Here is a 20739-nt window from a genome sequence, read left to right as displayed (position 1 = left end):
CAAAGATGAGCCCCGAGCCCAGGCACCTCAGGGAATACAAGAAGAAAACGAAGACTCACATGTGTTTAATGTGTATAAAGGCAAGGAAGGACAGTCCCGAATTCAATAGCAATATTCTGTACAATTCATACGGTGGGGTTGAGAGGGGAGGGGAAGAGGCCGTAGAACCCACACCCGGACATGTACAAAAATAACTTACGTAGCGACCCCCACCTACAGAGATGACGGCGCTCTCTCCCCAGCCCCCAGGGCTGGGGGACACTTTACAAAACTAGCACCATGGGAGCTAACCAGTATGGGCCAAGGTGCTGGTTGGGAGAGGAGGACACCAGTCCGGAGGAGAGGGAGGCCTACGAGGAGGCCTTGAGGCGATTGGTGGCCGAGCGTGAGCTCAGCAGCTTGTCCACCATGGTGCGGGCGTAGCGGAGCCGGCTGGCCAGCTCCTTGGAGCAGCCGTACTCCTCCAGGAGGCTCAGGCGGTACGTGCGGAAGTCCCGCTTCTCGTCGATGTAGGTCACGGCTGCCATCAGCGGGCACAGGATGAGTTTGGTATGGTCCTATGAGGGAAGGAGGGATGGACAGACAGAGGGTGATCAGTGGATGGAAGATCCCAGCTGCTAGGTACGTGGACAGAGGGAAGATGTCCCAAGTTCACGGGGTGGTGGTGGGGGGGGTCTCATCCCAATTCACTCCCTTCCTACTGCAAGGACAGATCCCATGCCTGTCCCACTCCCCACCCAACTCTGTGGGCCCGCTGACAGTCACAATACCCCGCCCCAACTCTCCCCAGCCCCAGGGCACCCACGGCTCACCTGGAAGAAGTTGATCTGCACACAGCCATTACTGAGGTGCAGGATGATGGCGCTACGGGTGCGAAACCAGGTTCTCAGGTAGGGTAGCCGGGCTAGCTCGTCACCTTCCCGGGGCGTGATATTGGCGCCCGCCTTCAACAAGTGTTCACTCATGTAGTTTCGGAAATACTTAAGAAGAGTGATCTGGTTGGGAAGTGAGGGAGGGAATCCAGAGTTAGAGCCCGGCCCTGGCAGGCAAATCCCTCACTCCCGGCCACACCCAGCCAGCACTCACCTTCTTCATCAAGGAGTTGGGATGGGAACTCACGGTGAGGTAGGACTCGGTGCCATCACGCTCTATGTACTGCAGGCTGTCGCCATCATTGTACAGGATGAGGCGCGTAGAGTCATTGAAGAGCACCCCTACGCTGTTGTCACACAGCTGATACCCTAGCGGTAGGTGGAGGGAGACCTCAGAAAGGGGGAGTAGGGAGCAGGGGGGCATTGGGAGCTGGAACGGGGAGGCCTGGGATGGAGATAGGAAAGTGTTGAGCGAAGACCTGGGAGCCAAAACAGGCAAGAGCCTGTAACAACTCAAAGGGTCACTAGGCCAGGCCTGAGCCACCCACCCATTCTGGAGGAAACCTACCGAGGCCGTACTTGTCCGAATAGTCCACCCACTTGCTGACCCAGAAGATGGGGATGCAGGCGGGATCCTCAGCCTCCTCTGGGACAGAAACAGACGGAGAGCTGGTCAGGACCAGCCTCTTCCCCTCTGGTCCCCGCAGGCAGTCCACACCAGGCAGGCTTGCCACCAACAAGCTCAGACCAGCAGCAGGACAGACATCCAAGACGAAAGTTACAGGGCAGAGTACCAAGTCCACTCATTCACTCAGGAATGCATTCATCCAAGGCCCCCTGTGTGCCAGGCACAGTCGCAGGCACAGTGAGCAATGGCACAAACTCAGCCTTCATGGATCTTGCACTCCAGGCACAGGGACAGAGACTCATCAAAGTAAACACGGACAGATATTACAGTTACTTCGATCATGGTGAGAGTCCGTGGCTGACGGCTTATCTGGTTTTCCAGTTTTGAGTGATTAAAAAATTGTGAGAAGATAGACAATTCCAAATACATCAACATGTTATGTTCAGTGCATGCAATAATCTCTTTTTAAAAAACACAATAAACAGATATGGAAACTTTAGAATACATTAGGTGAGAAGTGTTATGGAGAATTTACAAAGCAGGGAAGGGGGATGTGCTAGGAGTGGGGCCCGGGGACATGCGCAGAGGGGACAGCTGAGGGAGGTGAGTGTGTGTGCCACGCAGATCTGTGGAGGAAGTGCGTTCCAGGAGAAGGGAACAGTGCGAGCACAAGCCCTGAGGCTGGAGAGCGTCTGGGGCTGTTATTTCGACTGTCTTCAAGACGGAGCGGAAGCAGCAGCGTGTACAGATTACACAGTAGCACACTGAGGGCTGGAAGACGGGGCAGTTGTGGAGCTAGAGCAGACGCGTCAGGAAAGGGAGGAAAGGGCCAGGCCGAGGAGGGCCTTGGACAACAGGCTAACTCATCTGGATTTTAATCTACAGGAAATAGGGAAACTAAACGTTTTCCGGAGACAGGGGCCTGGCAAAGCCGCCCATACTGTGCTGGCGGAGACTTCCCTGCCCTCTCCAGATGCCCCAGGCACCCCCCTCCCAGGCCCCTGCCATGCTCACCTTGCCTCACCAGCCCCCGCTCGGAGGGCCTGGAGGCATTGACACTGTGCAGCTGCTGCAGCATGTCACCAAGGTGGCAGTCGACTGCCTCGCTGGTCTCCCGGACCACTGGTTCCTCTTTTTCCCGGGGCCGCTCGGGCATGGGGTTCTCTACACCTAGGAAGAAGATGAGACATGGTCATCAGCTGGTTAGAGGGGCATGGGACCCCCTGCTACAGCTGGAACTCTCCCCAGGGAAAAACTCTTAGTTGCCGTTGCTTTGGGTAAACTGAGTCAGTGCCAGGTTATTAGAGCTCATGTGCTAATGACAGGTGCACAGTACTCGCTGCTACCTCCAGGACCAGGCCAAGCCCTTTAGGAAGGCTTCACGGCCACATACACACAGAGCTTCAGACACTCAGGCCCCTGGCGCTGCAGCATACCACCCGTCACTCGGGGAGACAGGTCAAAGGCACCAGCAGTTTGGAGCCGCCCAGCTTCAAGCCAAGAATTAAAAGCATCTTCAGCACCAGGAAAATGGAAGGCTCAATAAATCACAGATTGGCAGGATGGATTAAGGAGGCATTTAACGAAAATGTAAGAAATTTTTTTCCACCCTAAAATTTGCTTTATATACTCATACGTGACCAAAAAGAGTCTGAGAAGATACACATTGAAATTTTAACATGGGTTATATTTGAGTGGTAGAAGCATGCATGATTCTTGTTGTCCTTATGCTTAAATGTTTAATTCTTTCCCCACCAACATGTGCTAGTTCTCCTTGTATATGTGAAATTCCTCTTTCAATTAAAAAAAACTATGCTAAGGACTTAAATGTGAAATAATAAGATATTTGGAATTTGCTTTTAAAAACTCTAGCAAGAAAGGGAGGCGGGAGTGGGATAGATAAAAACAAGTACGGGCAAATGTTGATAACTGCTGACAGTGGATGATGAATACATGGGAGGTCATCTTACAGTTCCCTCTACTTTTGGGTAAGTTTGAAAATTCCCAGCATAAGAAGTTTTTGTTGTTGTTTTTTTAAAGATTTTATTTTCCCTTTTTCTCCCCAAAGCCCCCTGGTACATAGTTGTATGTTTTTAGTTGTAGGTCCTTCTAGTGGTGGCATGTGGGATGCTGCCTCAGCATGGCTTGATGAGCGGTGCCATGTCCGCACCCAGGACTGGAACCGGCGAAACCCTGGGCCGCCACAGCGGAGCGCACAGACTTAACCACTCGGCCGTGGGGCCAGCCCCAAGAAGTTTTTATAAAATGTTTTATGTTCAAAAATTAAAACCAAAAGAAAAAAAGCTATCCTTAAAATAATATTACATTATAGGCCAAAGAATAAATATCCACGAGTCCATAGTGACACAAATAACCAAATAAATAAATATATGGGAGAGAAGCGACAGGTCTACCTTACAGAAGAATTCCAACTGACGAATGCAGAGGGAGCGAGGAAAGAGGAAAGGCACTGTTGGAATACCATGTTAATAATTGCTGCAGGCAAGATCCACCATGGATGCTAAGATAGGTGGGCAAAAGTTTGAGGAGAAACAGGAAAGCCTCAAAGTGGCTCCTGGCAAGGAATGTATTAATTACAAAGGGAAAAACAGGATTGGTGGTGACCAGGGGAAAAGGGGGGTGGGGGTGGGCACAAAGGGTGAGGGGGTGCACCTACAACAAGACTGACAATAATGTACAACTGAAATTTCACAAGGTTGTAAACTATCGTAATCTTAATAAAAAGTAAAAAAAAAAAAAAAAGGGAAAAACAGTAACTCTGCAGGGGAGAAATCATCAGACAGCACTATGATCAAGATTAACCTCACCAAGAGAAAGAGATGTCAAAAATTGAAACCAAAAGAATAAAGTAGGGGCTGGCCCCGTGGTCGAGTGGTTAAGTTCGCGCGCTCCGCTGCAGGCAGCCCAGTGTTTCCTTGGTTCGAATCCTGGGCGCGGACATGGCACTGCTCTCCAAACCATGCTGAGGCAGCGTCCCACATGCCACAACTAGAAGGACCCACAACTAAGAATATACAACTATGTACCGGGGGGGGCTTTGGGGAGAAAAAGGAAAAAAATAAAATCTTTGAAAAAGTAATTTAAAAAAAAAAAGAATAAAGTAATCCTTAACAGTATTAGATTATAACTGAAACAAATGAATTTACATATTAAATTGCTGCTATATCCACAGAGAGAAAAAAAGTATTTCAAGTGACCTCTCTTTTTTTTTTTTACACTATATATCCTTAGTGAAATGTATTCTAAGGACAAATAGAACTGCAAGAAAATAAAACATCATTTAATAAAAGGAATTAGTTTATATATGTTGAAAAACTTATGTATATTAATGTATGTAAACAAGATTTTCAGTTAAGGGAAAAGAAATACAAATATAAAATCAAAGAAGTTGGGGCCAGCCCAGAGGCATAGCGGTTAAGTTCGCGCATTCTGCTTTGGTGGCTGGGGTTCATGGCTCCGGATCCCAGGAGTGCACCTAGCACCGCTCCTCAAGCCATGCTGTGGTGGCATCCCACATAAGATAGAGGAAGACTGGCACCAATGTTAGCGACAATCTTTCTCAAGCAAAAAATAAATGAATAAATAAAATCAAAGAAGTAAAAATCCTGTAATATATTTGAATCAGACACTTATAAATTACCAAAAGAAAAGTAGTAACGCCATACCAGAGAAAAAGATTTGCTATAAGACAAGATTGTATCAGTGTCAAATTTCCTACACTTGCTAACTGTGCCATGTGCTGTGGTTATGCAAAAGCATCTTTGCTCTCAGGAAATACACACTGAAGTGTTAAGTGGTAAAGGCCAGGATGTACACAACTTACTTTCAAATGGTCCAGGAAAAAATATATATATATTTGTATATGTCTATAAAGAGAAAGACACTGACACAGCAAATGTGAAAAAAATGTTAATTGGTGGATCTGGGTAAGCGGGTACAGGAGGTTTTTGTCTATTTTTATAACTTTTCATAAGTTTGAAATAACAAAATAAAATGTTGAAAAAACATGAACAAGAAATATCAGCATAAACTCAAGGTTGTCCCCCCCAAATTATGTATTTCCTAATTCTGTCCCCTGAAGAGACCTAGAACAATGACAACCCAAGCAATGGTAGGTGGCTTTATAAGAAAATGTCCATCCTTTTATTTGTTTTTGTTTTTTTTTTTTTGAGGAAGATTAGCCCTGAGCTAACATCTGCTGCCAATCGTCCTCTTTTTTTTTTGCTGAGGAAGACTGGCCCTAAGCTAACATCCGTGCCCATCTTCCTCTACTTTATGTGTGGGATGCCTACCACAGCATGGCTTGCCTAGCGGTGCCATGTCCGCACCCAGGATCCGAACCTGCGAACCCCAGGCTGCAGAGAAGTGGAATGTGCGAACTTAACCGCTGTGCCACTGGGCTGGCCCTATCCATCCTTTTAAACGGAAGCATATACCAAAGTTTATGAGGATAAAATGATGAGATGTCTGGGATTAACTTCAAAAATGCTTCAGCGCAACCAGAGGCACTCGCAACTAAAAATATACAACTATGTCCTCGGGGGCTTTGGGGAGAGAAAAAAAACAACTTCAAAGGAACAAAAAAGGAGAGATGAAGCAAACGTGACAAAATGTTGATAGCTGTTGGGTACGTGGGGGCTACTACACTATGTTCCATGTGTATATTTGAAATTTCTCATATTTTTTCAATGACCCATGCAAGAGTGATGTTAGGAATTTTTTTAAATGATAAGAATTTTTCAGGTGTGACATTCAGTCCACTCTCTTTTTGGCCTGACGGGGCTGATTCAGCCATGGCAAGGTCTGTCTTTCCTGACAAGGTCAAGGGGAAGAAGGGCATTTTGCCACGGGAGGGTGGGAGCTGTGGATTCAAGGACCAGGGCCTGTCCTACTGCATACATGAGCTCTGGGGACCACCCATCCACGCACTGCAGCCTAGGCTCTCCCTGGGGGTCTGCTGTCTCCCCAGCCCCTTGCTTTACCTTTATTGAGGACTGTGAGAGGCTTCCGGTTGCTGGGGTCCAGGCTGCTGGGAGCGATTGAGAACCTCGGTGGAATGGTGAGGCAGGTGATGGGGAGACGGGCAGGGATATAGCCAGAAGTGAAAAACTCGTCATTGAGCAGCTCGTGAATGGTCGGGCGGGCAGTGGGATCTGTCTGCAGCATCTTCTGGATGAGGGAGGCGGCCACCGGGTTGATGTGCTGGAGCAGAGAGAGGGAGAGCCATAAGCAGGACTAATGGGGACTTGAGTCCAGCACTGTCACAGAGGAACTGCATGTCCTGGTCCACACGCAGGCCCCCTGGTCTCCAACAGGCCACGCTCCCCACTATCGGCTTCACTGAGTCAGCAGGCACCAACCTAAGTGAGGACGATCATTTCTCCTTCCTCCTGAGACTCAAGATTAGCTTGAGGTCATTTTTCCCCTGAATTTGCTCTCCCTTAATTTGAGATGCTCACCACTGGAGCAGCACTTGAGAACACAGGCTCTGAGGTCATAAAGACCTGGGTTCAAATCCCAGCCTGCCACTCAACACCAGCTGCGGCAAGTAACCCGACTTTGTAGGGCCTTTGCATCTTCATCTCTGAACTGGGGACGCAGCGCCAAGCTTGGAGCCCCCGGGAGAAGACTCACCCTAGCACAGGTCAGGTACATAGTGACAGCCTACCAGTGGCTACGCACTTACTGTGAGCCAGGAAAGCATTCTAAGCACTTAAAGAATATTACTCATTTCACGGTCACAAAGACATCTAGGAGGCACAGATCTCTACCACCATGCCCCTTTTGCAGATAAGGAAACTGAGGCACAGAGAGGTTAGGAGCCTTTCCTAAGAACACACACCTAGTGAGTGGTGGAGCAGCACCCACTCCGAAGGAGTCTAGAAGGCTCAGGCACCCACACTCTGAACCACGCCATGCTCTGTCTGACCCTTTGACTGATTTAGTCCGTCTGTCCCTATGGAGACAGGACTCTTGCCCTCACACAAGGTGAGGATACCAAACTGGAAAGCAGCCGTGTGCCAGGCTTCCACAGGAACAGGCTATCCCTTTCGGTGTGTTTACACTGGTGGCTGTGAAAATGCACACCACTTTGGACTCACAGAGGTTCACAATTCTGTGAGCTCTTACTGTATATGTAAGGCACCCCAAGGTGCTCCAGAGGCAGCGACTCCATCTTATAGATGGGAGACTACAGAAGATTCAGGCCAATTGCCCATTGTGACCTGGCTGCTAAGTGGCAGAGCCCATTTGAATCAAGACCGTCCCTTTCCAAAGCTCAAACAGCACTTCTGCTTCTTTGTGCACAGACATCAGGCTCTGTATGCAGTTTCAGACACGGGCCCTCCAGAGCTCTGCAGTTACCCCAGCTCAGTAAATAGCTTTGGGGAGAAAACAAAACAAAACAAAATAAATGTAAACTTAAAGTGTGCTCAGTCACCTTGGGAATGCTGTATTCATTCTTCTTGATCCGGAGGTAGGTCTCTTTTAGGCAAGAGGTCTCAAAAGGCGGCTTGCCCACTAACAAGGTATACCTGTAGGAACAAGGTGGGACATTGCTCCAGACTCTCAGCCAAAACTCAGACACGGGAGGAATCATCTCAGGGCCAGAGTGGAGGCCAGGCATCCCTGGGACACTCACTCTGAGCCTGAGGACAGTCCCCACGTCCCCTGAGCAGCCCCAGGAGCCGGGACACTGGCGGGGAGAGCCCTAAGGAGAATTCAGGTGATGAGATAGAGCTCCGGGGCCAGTGACTTTCAACTACAGCCTGTGGTGATCCAGGGCCCCGGAGGCCGTCGGCCAACACGAAACAGGTCAAAGTGGGTGGACGACCTGTTCTGACGGAAGCAGCTCCATGTTCAATGGTGCAGAACTTAAAGCTTGAAGTTTCCACTTGGAAAACCTCCATTGCAAGGAAGTGTGAAAGCCATTGCTCTGACTCATGTCTAACTCTCCAGTGCCCAGGCCAACAACAAAAAGCTAACACCTGAGAAGGCCCCAGCCTCTGCCCACCACCCAGCCCCCCTGACGGCCTCGATCCAGACAGATCACAGACACTGCCTCCTGCCAGCCCTCACTCCCGGCCTGTTCCTCCCACCCAATGCTCCTTTCTAGACCAGTGGTTCTAAAATTTATTGTAGACAAGAATGACCCCGGGATCTTTTGAAATCCAGATTCTGATCCAGTAGTCTGGGTCCTGAGACTCTGTATTTCTACCAAGTTCCCAGGGGATGATGCTGCTGGTCTCTGGGGACCACTTTGGGTAGCGAAGGGCTAGAGCAAGTTTGTGGAGACCTTCCCTCTCCCTTCCCTGGACCAGGCTGCAGGAATCCTACAGGATACACCAGTGACAAGGAGAGAGATGGGAATTAGGCTTTATTTTGGGCAATCTGTCCCCTGGAGCAGCCTTTCCATAGGCAGAAAGGTCCACAGGCTAAAGTCAGCCAGGGGAGATGTGCAAAAGGGCCCCTGCTGAGGCCGAGTGGGTCCTGAGACAACAGCCAACTTACATGATGCACCCAATGGACCACACGTCCACCTCGAAGCTGTGCCCTTTCTTGCTCAGCACCTCAGGAGCTATGTAGTTAGGAGTCCCGCACAGGGTCTTCTTCCGCTCCCCATCATATTCGACTTTGGTTGCCAGTCCAAAATCCCCTGAGACAGAGGGAGGAAGAGGGGGCACTCGGATGTTAGCCTCTGTCAGCTGTCACTGCAGACATCTGCTTCCGGTCTCACCATCAAGAACCAGGGTCATTTGAACCTCAAGCCTCCCTTCCTTGTGCACAGCAAGGCTTGCCCAGGAGTCTCCCAGCATACTGGCCCCAGGGGGGCCTCCCCAGGATGCTCCTCCCCCTCTCCTTAGAAAGGAGGGCTGTGCTTCTAAAAGGGACTTGATGGGGACAGCAAAACTCAAACACCTTCAGAGATCAAGCAAGTCAACATCAAGACTGCTACTTGGCAAGTTTGTGAGGAAGTAATAGGGAGGGGTGGGGACAGTAGCAAACCAGAGGGAGCCTGCCTAAAGGGAACAGGAGCTTTTCAGCCCAGCAAAGAGTTGCCCTAAGGGAATCTGTCCCTGAACTGCTGGAGCTTCCGATTGTTTAAAAGGAGCTCCAAATCCAAGTTTTTATGTCAAACCTAATATAAAAAATTGGAACCTAATTCAAATTCTTTTTAAAAAATTCTGTGTAGGGGCACAAAAAATGCATCTGCAGGCAAGATACTGGCTTGTGAGCTCTGTTTTAAATGTCTGCCCTAAAGAGAAGATTCTAGAGGCAATCAACAGCCCAGACTTCCACCACCCTCTCCCTCCCTGTCTCCTTCCTATTTCCTCCCCCAGCCTCCGCCTCATTCCCACTTCCTGTAGTGGTGTCAAGCCGCCCTGCAGGCCCAGCACCTCACCTATTTTCACCTCCAGATCCTCGTTCAGGAAGAGGTTGCCCAGCTTGAGGTCCCGGTGAATAACCCGGTTTCGGTGCAGGTACTGGCAGCCGAGGACGATCTGCCGCAGGTAGTAGCGGGCCTCGGGCTCGGTGAGTGCTTTCCTCCGTTTGTGCAGCTCCAGGAGAGACTGGGCGGGGGAAGGAGAGGAGAAGTGAGGAGGCCCAAGGGGGTGAGGAGGTGTCATTAGGTAAAGGCAGCCAGGGCCCTCCCCCCAATTCCTTCTCCAGGACAACTGCGATCTGGACTTTCCCCTAATCCCGGCCACAATCGTTCATAGCAGCCCCTCTCAAGCCCCTTACCTGGGAGTCCCTTCTCAGCCCCACTCTGGAAGCTCAGAGTTCTCAATATCCCCTCCCCGGGCAGATCCCTTTCGCCACCGCTCTTCCCCGGAAGCTCCGAAGTTTGGCTTCAACCACCCTCTCCCTGACTCGACCCCACTCCGGAATCTCCGGGTCCACAGCACCCCTTACCTGGGACTCCTCCCTTAGCAACTCCGGTAAGTGGGTCCATTACCAGGGTTCTCCCCGGCCCCGCGCCTCCCCCGCCCTCCCTCCGCCCAACACCTCGCGTCCAGGAGCCGCCTTCTCTAGCAGCAACGGGTCCCGCGCCCCCCCTCACCCGGACCCCCCCCCCCCCCGCCCCCCCGCAGCAGCTCCGAGTGCCAAGCACCCTCTACCCGGGACCTTTTCCATCCCTAGCTCAAGGTTCCCAGCACCTCCTCCCTACCAGCTCCGAGCCCCGGACGCCCCAACCCCGGCCCCCGGGCAGCTCCAGTCTCCCAGCGGCGATACTCACTCTCCGGCGGCAGAGCTCCAACACTACGAACACGAAGTCGTTGTCCTCGAAGAAGCCGTGGAAGCCTACGACGTGCTGGTGGGCGAGGCTGCGGTGAATGGATATCTCCATGGACATCTTCTCCTTCTGGTGCGGCTTGAGCAGCAGCGACTTAGGCACAATCTTGCCTGCGAACACTTCCTTAGTGTCTGCGTCCGAGATCTCGAAGCACTTGGCAAAGCCGCCCTTCCCCAGAAAGCGGCCCCGCAGATAGCGCCGGCGGCTGCGCGGGTCCACTAGGACCTCCGGGATCTCTTTCGCCGGCGGGGCAGCCGCCGGGGCCCCGGGAGCTGCAACTCCAGGTGCCCCGGCTTTCCCTGGGTCGGCTGGTGCCCGCGCCAGCTTCCCTGCAGTTGCCGCCGCACTCATGTTCCCGGAGTTGCTCAGCGGACCTAGTAGGGTCTGGGCAGAGGCTTGGCACGGCTCCGCTCCTCCTCGAATTCAAACGCGGCGCCGGGAACGTTACTGCAGCCTGCGCGCCCCTGATTGGCCGCGGGGATTTAAAATCCAAACCCGCCCGCCGCGCGGCACTCTGGGACCGCTCTGCACCGCAGCCGCCTTTAAACCCGTTCCCAGGCGGGGAAAAAACTTGATTGACAGGGACTCGCGGACAGCAGCCACGTGGGATGCCTGGGAAACCATCCGCGGCGTGGGGAAGCCAGCCCCAGCCCCAGGAGAGGGCGAGTTCAGGGTTTCTCCCTTTCTCGCGGCCGGGGAAGCTCCTCCAGTTCACAGGCACCTCCTCCAGGAAGCTTTTCCCAACCCCTCCCTCCACCCCCACCCCACTTTCTAGAATGTAAACTCTGAGAGACCCGGCAGCGCCAAGAGATAGGTTAGGAGAGCCTTAGCACCCGCCTCTGATGTCATCTGCTCTCTCTTCCAAGTCACCCCAATAAACTAAAATCTAAGTAAAATTAGGCTGCTTGCTAAGCAAGCGCCCACTCCCCTCCTTCAAATAACAGCTGCTCCTGAGCTGCCCTGGACTGCAGGGCAACGGCGCTCCGAGGACGGTTCAGGCGGTCAGCATCGCCGCCACCTGGGAGCTTGTTGGAAAGGCAGAATTTCAGGCCTTAGCGCAGACCTCCCGAGTCAGAATCTGACTTCCAACGCAGCTGCCCAGGTGATTCCAACACGCCGCAGTCTGGGAAGCACAGTAGGAGAGCCCCCACCGGGTAAGAAAGTCAGCGGTCTGGCTTGCTCACTGCTGTATTTCCAGTGTCAGAGAGAGCCGACCCTCAATTGTTTGCTCAGAGGGAGGATGGCTGGTCGGCAGAATGCCTGGCACACTGGCAGGCCAAGGCCAAACCTGGCCTGCAGGGGTGTTTTGTTTGGCCTCCCACTTTTTAAAATTTGGATTCATTCACAGCACTTAAAAGTCAAGAGGCTTCTGGGGGTGGCCTGGTGGCGTAGGGGTTAAGTTGGCATACTCTGCTTGGGCAGCCATGGTTCACGAGTTCGGATCCCAGGCATGGACCTACGCACCACTTGGCAAGCCATGCTGTGGCAGGCATCTGGCATATAAAGTAGAGGACAATGGGCATGGATGTTAGCTCAGGGCCCATCTTCCTCAGCAAAAAGAGGAGGATTGGCAGTGGATATTAGCTCAGGGCTAATCTTCCTCAAAAAAATCTAGAGGGTTCACATAAAAATTCAGATTTGTGGCTTTTCCCGAAAAAACTAGAAGCTCTGGCAACTCTTGCCACCATAGCTGCCTGGTGTGCCTCAGATCCCAGCTATCCCCTTTGCCCATTGCCTGTCTGGCTTCCACAAATACGTGAGTGGCACCCCTGCAATGGCAAAATACCCGAGTTAGAAGCCCTTTCTCTGTGGCCCCTCGCACCATATGATGTCTCTGAAAGAGCCCAGCAAAAATCAACCACGCTGTAAGGATCCCTTTACTTGCCCCCAAATAAACCGAGAGGCAATGATGATGTCTTTCCTACCCCACATACCACGCTCCCAGCGCAATGCCTGGTAAAAAGGGGTAACTAAAATGTCTGCTGGATAAAGGGAAGTTTTTTTTTTTAACTAAGTTATTATTTTTGATCCCAGTGCTGTGTAATCTTCTATTTTATCTTTTTATTGAAGTTGAATCTGTGTACAGAAAAAATGTATATTACATAATTGTAGAGCTCAGTGAATTTTCACAAACTGAACACACCCCACGTCAACGGCACCGGGACTGAGAAAGAGAACATTACCTACACCCCAGAAGTCCCCCTGTGCCCTGTGCTGGGGGGCCCCATGCGATGATTCACTAGGAGCCTCAGAGCACTCAGCATACAGCCTACTCACGGCAGCTGGGCCGCATCACAGCTTGGGGCTACCAGCACGGGGAACGGCGCTCAAGGCGACGTCTAGAGGAAACCAGGCGCAAGCTTCCCAGATGTGCCTGTGATGTGCCCTCCCCCAACTTGCAGCTTCTGGCAGGGATGACAAGTTAGGATGCAATTTAACCTCTGCATCGGAGATAAAGAGTTGATCAGCGGCTTGATTTCAGATGGTCCCATCAGAGAACACGCCCTTTCCTGTGGGCATCTCTATGTGACCCAGCTGGTCCAGCCAGCATTCAGGATGTATGTTTCCATAATTTAGAGCTCCACAGAAGGGGTCCTAAATCTCCAGTGGTCCTGGGGTCTGAGTCCTGTTCATAGAGCCTGTGTCTGCTTTCAGTTTAGCACAGCTCCTGTTGAGGCTGAAGCAGCTCATGGCTGTCAGTATCACTTTTCAGCTTAGAGTAAGGTCCAGGCCATTAGGATCAGTGAATTTGGGATTCCCAACAAGCCAGCTGCTTTTCTTCGGCAGCAGCAAAGGCAGGCGGCAGTGCCAGCCAGCCAGGTCCAAGACCAAGTGACCAGCAAGGCTTCCTCTTTATCTTGTCAGTTGTAGAGTCCAAACTGATCCACTCAAAAATACGCACAGCAGGCTGCACAGTCATCAGCCTCTACGCGTCAGACATTTGATTTCAACATGGGCTTATTAGCAATTTAACTGCTTTTTCAAATTCTAAATGTGTATTTCTATCCAGAGATTGCCTCTTTGTTCATGTTGTCTCCTTCCTTCCTGAGGCTCCAACAGACACAAATCATAGCAAAAATCATCAGTTATGGAGACTGGTTCTCGTTCCAATACCAAAAGAATTTAAATTCCAACCTACACACTGGTGGCAAAAAGCAAGGAAGCTGCACCTCCCCCCGCAACACCTTCATAATTCTATTTTTTTGCATCTTTCTTTAATTAGGATGATCCCTCTAGCATTTATAAAATTATAAGCATATATAACATTTTAAATCAACTTTATCGTATATCCAGATACGACAGGCAGAAAATACAAAGCCATTTAAAAAAAAAAAAATCTCCCTTTTTTTCTCATTGTGAATTTATTCAAACCCCTAGCAGTAAATTCAGCATTTACAGAGTTGTAACTGCAGGCCTGCAATGTTAACTCTTTTCTGCACTGACTCCCTTCCAGAGGCAACCCCCCAAGGGTATCCACTGCGATATAGTATGATATTTAAGCAATGGACTCAACCAATAAAACCAAGTTAGAATGTTTTTCATTCATACATTCAAAGGCCATTGAGCACCACTGCATGTATGTTTTATTTATTCCACTGAGGAATATTTACTAAAAAATGATGAAGCATTGAAGAAACTTTCTTTAACTCCCTTTCATTCCTTAACAGCTGTGTTCATAGTCCCTTCTAGTCCTTGTCAACATGCAGCTCCAATTTTATACAGCTGCACTTATGCCACGTTAGTATAATCTCCCCACATAGCAGCAGTGATAATAATACTAACAGTCAACTCCTACTGAGCACTTACTATGTGCCAGGTATGAGGCTCTAAGAGCTTCACAGAGCCCCTCATTTAATCCTCACCAAGGCCTGAGGGGGAAAGGATTATTATTCACATTTTGAAGATAAGGAAATGAGTGCTTGTAGATTAGGTTACGGGCCCAAGGTCACGTAGCCATGAGGTGGCAGAACTTGAATTCCAACCCAACTCTGCTGACCCCAAAGGACACCTGCCTGCGCACTGCCTCTCTGCACACTGCCTCTGGGTGAATGAGGCAGGCCCCAAACCCCAGACTCACTTGTTCACTCGTTCACTCCCTCCCTCCCTCCCTATCAAAAAGCAATATGACATATTGGTTAAGCTAACTAAAGAAGCCTGGGTTTAAATGCCAGCCCCTCCCCTTACTAGCTGTAGGACCTTGGGCAAATTACTTAGCCTCTCTGTGCCTCAGTGTCCATGTCTATAAAATGAAGATAATCATAGTGCCCATCTCCTAGGATTCTCGAGGAGATGGCGTGCCTATCTCCTGAGGTTCTTGTCAAGAGACTCCGTGAGGACAGCACTTTAACAGTACCAGGCACATGGTCACATCAGTTGTTGTTTGTTATTATTATTGAAATAAAAAGAACCTGTGTCTATTCCCTGGGAGCTCAGCGTCTCCAACAGACCTTTCATTTCCTGGGCCTCTCATATTTCCTGTTCTCCCCTCTCCTCTGACCCTACTGCTTCCTCAGGCTCTTGCTGCTCCCATGAGAAATCAGAAAGAGCACCCAGCAGACACCAAAGGCTGAGATGAATGCAACTGAAAACAGACAAGCTGGCAGGGCCGAGAAAAACCACGGGCTAATGTCCAGACCCAAGGTCTGAAAGCCAGAGAGGGTGTGGACTCCATTCCTGTGTCTCTTTCCTTGGATGATTTTCACATGCACAAGCCATCTGCCTGAGGCCCAGTGGACTTGGAGACACAGAGCAAGCCATTCACTCTCCTTGGGGAAGCGGGATGTCCTGTGCTAACTCCACTCACCTCAGGGTCCGGGTCAGAGTGCATAATGGAAGCAGGTGGGGCCCACCTGCCAGCGAAAACCTCAGAAAGCAAAGGATTAACTGACTAGACAGCAAGTATAGTCGTCAGGGCCAAGTGCTTTGGAGACCCAGCATATCGGAGGAGGCACGGAAAACATGGACTTTGCAGCCAGCTAAGACCTGGCTTTGATTCCACCTCAGCCATTTATTAGCTGTGTGACATTGGGGAAATTTTCTTAACCTCTCTGAAGATCAGGTTCCTCCTCTGCATAATGGATTGTAAAAATCCCTACTTTTTTGACAATTGGGAATATTAAATGTTTTCTTTTGGTGGTGCGGGGGCCGAGGAAGAATGGCCCTGAGCTAACGTCTGTTGCCCATTTGCCTCTTTTTGCTTGAGGAAGATTGTCACTGAGCTAACATCCGTGCCCATCTTCCCTTTTTTTGTATGTGGGACACCACCACAGCATGGCTTGATGAGCAGTGTGTAGGTCCGTGCCCAGGATCCGAACCCATGAACCCTGGCCACCAAAGTGGAGCACATGAACTTAACATGCCCCTGGGCTGGCCCCGTAAATGTTTTCTAATAAGTGCCTGGTACCCCATAGATGCAAAGCAAGGAAGGGTGATTTCTTTCCTCCATCTCTTCTTCGTGATGGACTGATCATAAAGGGAAAGATGTTCTTAATTTTGTCTTAAATTTTAAAGTAGAAGAATGCTGTACCTTACACTATAAGGGGTTTCACTTAAGGTATCACTTCCTAAGAATAGCAGTTAAAACGACCATTTATTGAGTGCTTACCCTGAGCCAGTAATCATGCTTTACATGTATGAATGCATTTAAATTCTCCTAACAACCCCTACACCTCTTCCTCATTTTATGGATGAGAAATCTCCCACAAAGGGAGATAACTTGCCCAAAAGCACAGGGCTAGGAGTTGACCTGCGCATCTCCAGCACCCATCTTCTTCAGCACCATGCTGATCCTCAAGAATGGCCCGTCAGGCCTCCATCAGAGAAATCCCTTTTGTTTCCTTGGCTTTCTGTCCCACTGAGCCGTAAGATCCCCACGGGCAGGGACTGACTCCATCCTATTCTCCACTGTATCTTCAGGACCTAGGGCAGTGCATGGCACTCAGCAGCGGCTCAGTGAGTATTTGTTGAATGAATAAATAAGCAATGTAGCATGAGGTCAGGGCTGCCCTCCTAGCCCTGAAAGGCAGCAAGTACATGATCTACAAAAGCACAACCCCCTCACTGGGGGTTCTAGAAGTGTTTCAGTGATCATGGACTTACAGGAACTGGTCCAAGCTGGCAGCACATTTTGCTGACACCTATTTTGAAAAAACCAGGCCTCTGGACACATTGTTCCAACACTGCCAATGCCACTTCAGGGTCCTTGCAGCTCCAGAGAAGCTAGCCCCAGGAGATTAGCCAGCTAGATCTGACTGCCCATAGCAACCATCTAGGTCTGTTAGATGCCAATCTGTCCTGGAGAATGGCTGAGGGTGAGTCAGAACACGGCTGGGGCTCCATGTTCTGGACGCCCTGTGGGCTCTCACAGATCAGATCCAGACACTGAGAAAGGCCTCCCTAGCCACCAGGATCCCTTCTTTCCAGCTGAGAAACCTCCAAGGATGTGTTAAGTAGAAGCAATGTTTCTCTGATTCATTTCAAGTCTGCCATCACCCAGATGGGTCAGAGTGACTAAGAAAGGAACCGTAGTCTCACTCAGGCTTTGAGTGAACTGGCTCATGCAAAGTGACTAATTCAGAAGCCACCACAGATCCCAACCAACCACAAGGGCCCAGTGCAGCCATGCGAAAAAGACTCAGGGAACAGGAGGCTGACAAGTTAATCATTCAAACTTGTTCCCCACACAGGGGATCCTGCAACGTGAGGCTTACCCGGGGTAGGGTGGGGACTAGGGGGAGGAGGGCTCACATCCAGGTAATCACCCCATTAAGTATATGCTGCGTACCCACAGGCTCACACCTGCCTCCTCAGGAGCTCACAGCTAGTGTGGGCTCAGATAAGAACACAGGTACATAATTAGAATTCCACCTAGACCTTGACAAGGGCCCTCCATAAGGTGCTATGGGGTCCATGAGGAAGCAGTTCCAGGCAGAGGAGCATCCTCCAAATGGCTCTTTTTTGAATACTCCACTTTGGCTAAGCAACATCCTCTCTGTGCCCCCTAATCCAGGCCCAAGTACCCCTCAGGAGAAACCCCGCGAGACCAAGAGTAATGAGAGATTGGGCAGGGAGGGGATAAGGGTGGGCAGGGAGACAGAGGAAAGTGAAGACATCCGAAGAAAGGGAAGAGGCCTGAACTGGACACCTAATGATTTATCCTGCCCAGCACCCATTCATCCCTTCTTCTGGTACTATCACCCTCACTATAACCACCAGGCACCAAGTCTCAGCCCTGTGGGTATGCGACCCAGGCCAAGCCAATCAGTGTATTCCATCTTCCTGGTCACAGTGATTACTCGAGGCTGGATACCTCCTTGGTTTGGACCAATGAGAGCCATGTCCAGGGGTTTTGTCAGAGAAGGAGAGCTTTCTACCAAGAATTGGAGTCACTTCTGAAACCTGAGAGCAAAGCGAACTCAAAGAAAAGCAGAGTCGAGAGCTGAAGAGAGACAGGTTCTGATGACGCTGTTGTGAGTCCTGGAAAACTGCCTGAAGACAGATGCAGCCCTGGCCTTATCAGCTACGTGAACCAATTATTCTCCCCTCTGCTCTAAGCCAAGTGGAAAGAGTCCCAACCAAGGGCTCTCCGTCTGCCTGCTCTTCCAGAGTATTCTGAGGACAAAGAGACTTTCTGCTCTGGGATAATAAAAGTAACTGCCTGGTGAAAGATTGTCCCTGGAGTGAAAGCCACCATGGAGACAGAGTCCAGCTGGCCTTTCCTAGGACACACACTCCTGACTGTCAACACACTTTCAAACACTATCAGTCCATAATTATAGACCTTGCTTACTGTTTGTAGTAGCTACTGTTTTTGTCTTCCCAGCACCTTGTTTTGGTAGTGGCCTCTGCTGTTTCTCCACCAGATGGGGGATGGAGGAAAGGTCATGACCCAGGTAGGGGACTGCACATCCTTGGCCATAGTGATTGATCCAAGAGGTCATGGGACTCATGACAAACCACTCAGAACCTTTCTCTGGGATTTTCCAAATTAGAACTGGAGGGAAGAAACTTTTCTTTCAGGCTCACCAGGCTGGAAGAATATGTCTATAGCTGTTGGCTGCCATGTGCCCCAATGCATGCAGAAAGCCCACTTGCAGTAGGAGAAGAGAAAGACAACACACAGGCCTGGGAGAGTCTGCCTGCTGTCTCCCCATTCTCTCCCTCTCCTTTTTACTATTAGAATCTCTTTCTTTCCTTAGAGTTTTGCCTGCCCAGCTAGAGACTAAATTTAAAGCCTCCCTTGTAACTAAATGTGTGCATGTGACAAGAGAGTAGGAACTTGGGTGCCTAATGACATTGTGGCACCCAGCCGCCTACCTGCCCTGGACCACCTGTCTACCCCTGCACTGTTAGGTGAGAAGAAATAACCTTCAATCTTGTAAGGAAATAACCTTCCGCCACTGTATTTTAGCGGTCTCTTTGTTCCAGCAGTGCAGTCTATACTTTTACTAATGTGAAGATGAAAAAGCTGTAAAAAACAAAGACCCTGATGGGGTTTAACTCTCTGGATATAGCTGTCCCTGCAAGGATGAGAAATTACTTACGGAGGACTAAGTGCCAGGAGCTGTCCTTAACATTTACACACAGTACCTCAGTTAATGCAGACCAGTTCTGGGGGCGCTAGTCATGGGGCACAGTGTAGGAGACCAGGCCACAGGGAGATTAGGGAACTTGCCCAAGGTTCACGTTACACTGCCTCTCAAGCTCCTCTTTCCATGGTTTCTTGTGTAAGCCAATAAAACCCCTTTTTTTTTTGCTTAAACTGGTTCAAGCTGGATTTCGGTCACTTGCAACAAAGCATTCTAACTGGCCTTGTGTCTAATCTAGTTTGTGCATCTCTCTTGAAGAGAGTGCCAACCATGTGATTCGGAATCTTAAGACCCCATTTAGTGACTGTAAGCAGGACAATTCTCCCAAGGAACTTACCCCATTTATCTAGTCAGACCACAACTGCAGCTACAGACGACACGGCACAGTGCAAAGAGAAGGTCTCCTCAGAGGCACACTAGGCTTGCCGCCTGCGGCAGACACCGTCGGGCGGTTCGCCCAATACTCGTGCCCAACCCCCTTTGTCCTTCCCTGCCTGAAAAAGCAAAATGCCCCCTTTCTCAGCTTTCTGTACAGTCAGGGCTGGCCAGATGACACAAGCTGGGGCAAGGAAAGGTATTGTACGGGGGGGGGGGGGTTCCTGCATCGTGATAAAAGAACGGCCTCTAGAGCCAGAACACCTGGATTCACTGTCACATTAGCTGTATAATTTTGGGCACACACTTAACCTCTGTTCCTTGGGGAGGATAACTGTACCTACTTCATGCTTGTTGTGAGCATTAAAGGAATCAATAAATGTAAAGAACTGAGACGAGTACCTGGTAGTTGGTAAACACTATAAATGGTAGCGACCACTATTTTTATCACCTGTGTGTGCCAATACGGAACAATCTCTAAGATGCAGTAAGTAAAAGCAGCAAGGTACAGAACAGCATATCTAGCGTGTGCTTGCATTTGTGTGAATTCCGAGAGGCCAGTGTATAGATATATATATCTGCTTGTGCAGGCACAGGCTATCTCCAGTAGGACAGACCAAAAACTGTTCAGAGCAGTTGCCTCTGAGAAGTAGAACATGGAACTGGGGCGCTGGATTGGGAAGATCTATTTCATTATGTGTCCCTTCCTTACTAATTGGATTAGATTTTTGGAATCATGTACTTGAATTAAAGATTTTTAAACTTAGGGCCGGCCCTGTGGCCAAGTGGTTAAGTTCACGTGCTCTGCTTTGGCGGCCCAGGGTTTCGCCGGTTCGAATCCTGGGCATGGACATGGCACCGCTCATCAAGCCATGCTGAAGCATCATCCCACATGCCACAACTAGAAGGACCCACAACTAAAAACACACAACTATGTACTGGGGGACTTGGGAGAAAAAG

At 50.0% G+C, this 20739-nt stretch overlaps 1 protein-coding gene and 1 long non-coding RNA gene across 2 annotated transcripts; one reads left to right on the top strand and one right to left on the bottom strand.

Annotated features, from left to right (window-relative positions):
* Window positions 1–50: 50 nt before the first annotated feature.
* On the bottom strand, window positions 51–12232 carry PLK1 (polo like kinase 1). The gene is made up of 10 exons (XM_046668351.1): window positions 10760–12232; window positions 9923–10091; window positions 9031–9175; window positions 7961–8054; window positions 6504–6723; window positions 2515–2670; window positions 1441–1518; window positions 1087–1241; window positions 813–995; window positions 51–557 (listed from the first exon to the last, which is right to left on the bottom strand). The coding sequence occupies exons 1-10, from the start codon at window positions 11165–11167 to the stop codon at window positions 351–353; spliced, it is 1815 nt and encodes a 604-aa protein (XP_046524307.1). The 5' UTR covers window positions 11168–12232; the 3' UTR covers window positions 51–350.
* On the top strand, window positions 9965–10743 carry LOC124242923 (uncharacterized). The gene is made up of 3 exons (XR_006889550.1): window positions 9965–10053; window positions 10328–10460; window positions 10663–10743. It is a non-coding gene; the product is annotated as an uncharacterized LOC124242923 (long non-coding RNA).
* Window positions 12233–20739: the final 8507 nt, after the last annotated feature.

The sequence above is a fragment of the Equus quagga genome, chromosome 7 (assembly GCF_021613505.1).
Source record: "Equus quagga isolate Etosha38 chromosome 7, UCLA_HA_Equagga_1.0, whole genome shotgun sequence".
NCBI lineage: Eukaryota > Metazoa > Chordata > Mammalia > Perissodactyla > Equidae > Equus > Equus quagga.
This window is presented reverse-complemented; position numbering and strand designations above follow the sequence as displayed.

Excerpts from the sequence above, each read along its gene's own strand:
- PLK1 (XM_046668351.1), bottom strand. The coding sequence starts at position 11,167 with ATGAGTGCGGCGGCAACTGCAGGGAAGCTGGCGCGGGCACCAGCCGAC. Across the intron at positions 8,055-9,030 it reads TGGTCCATTGGGTGCATCAT|GTATACCTTGTTAGTGGGCA; the intron begins GTAAGTTGGCTG and ends TTGTTCCTACAG. Across the intron at positions 1,242-1,440 it reads TTCGGACAAGTACGGCCTCG|GGTATCAGCTGTGTGACAAC; the intron begins GTAGGTTTCCTC and ends ACCTACCGCTAG.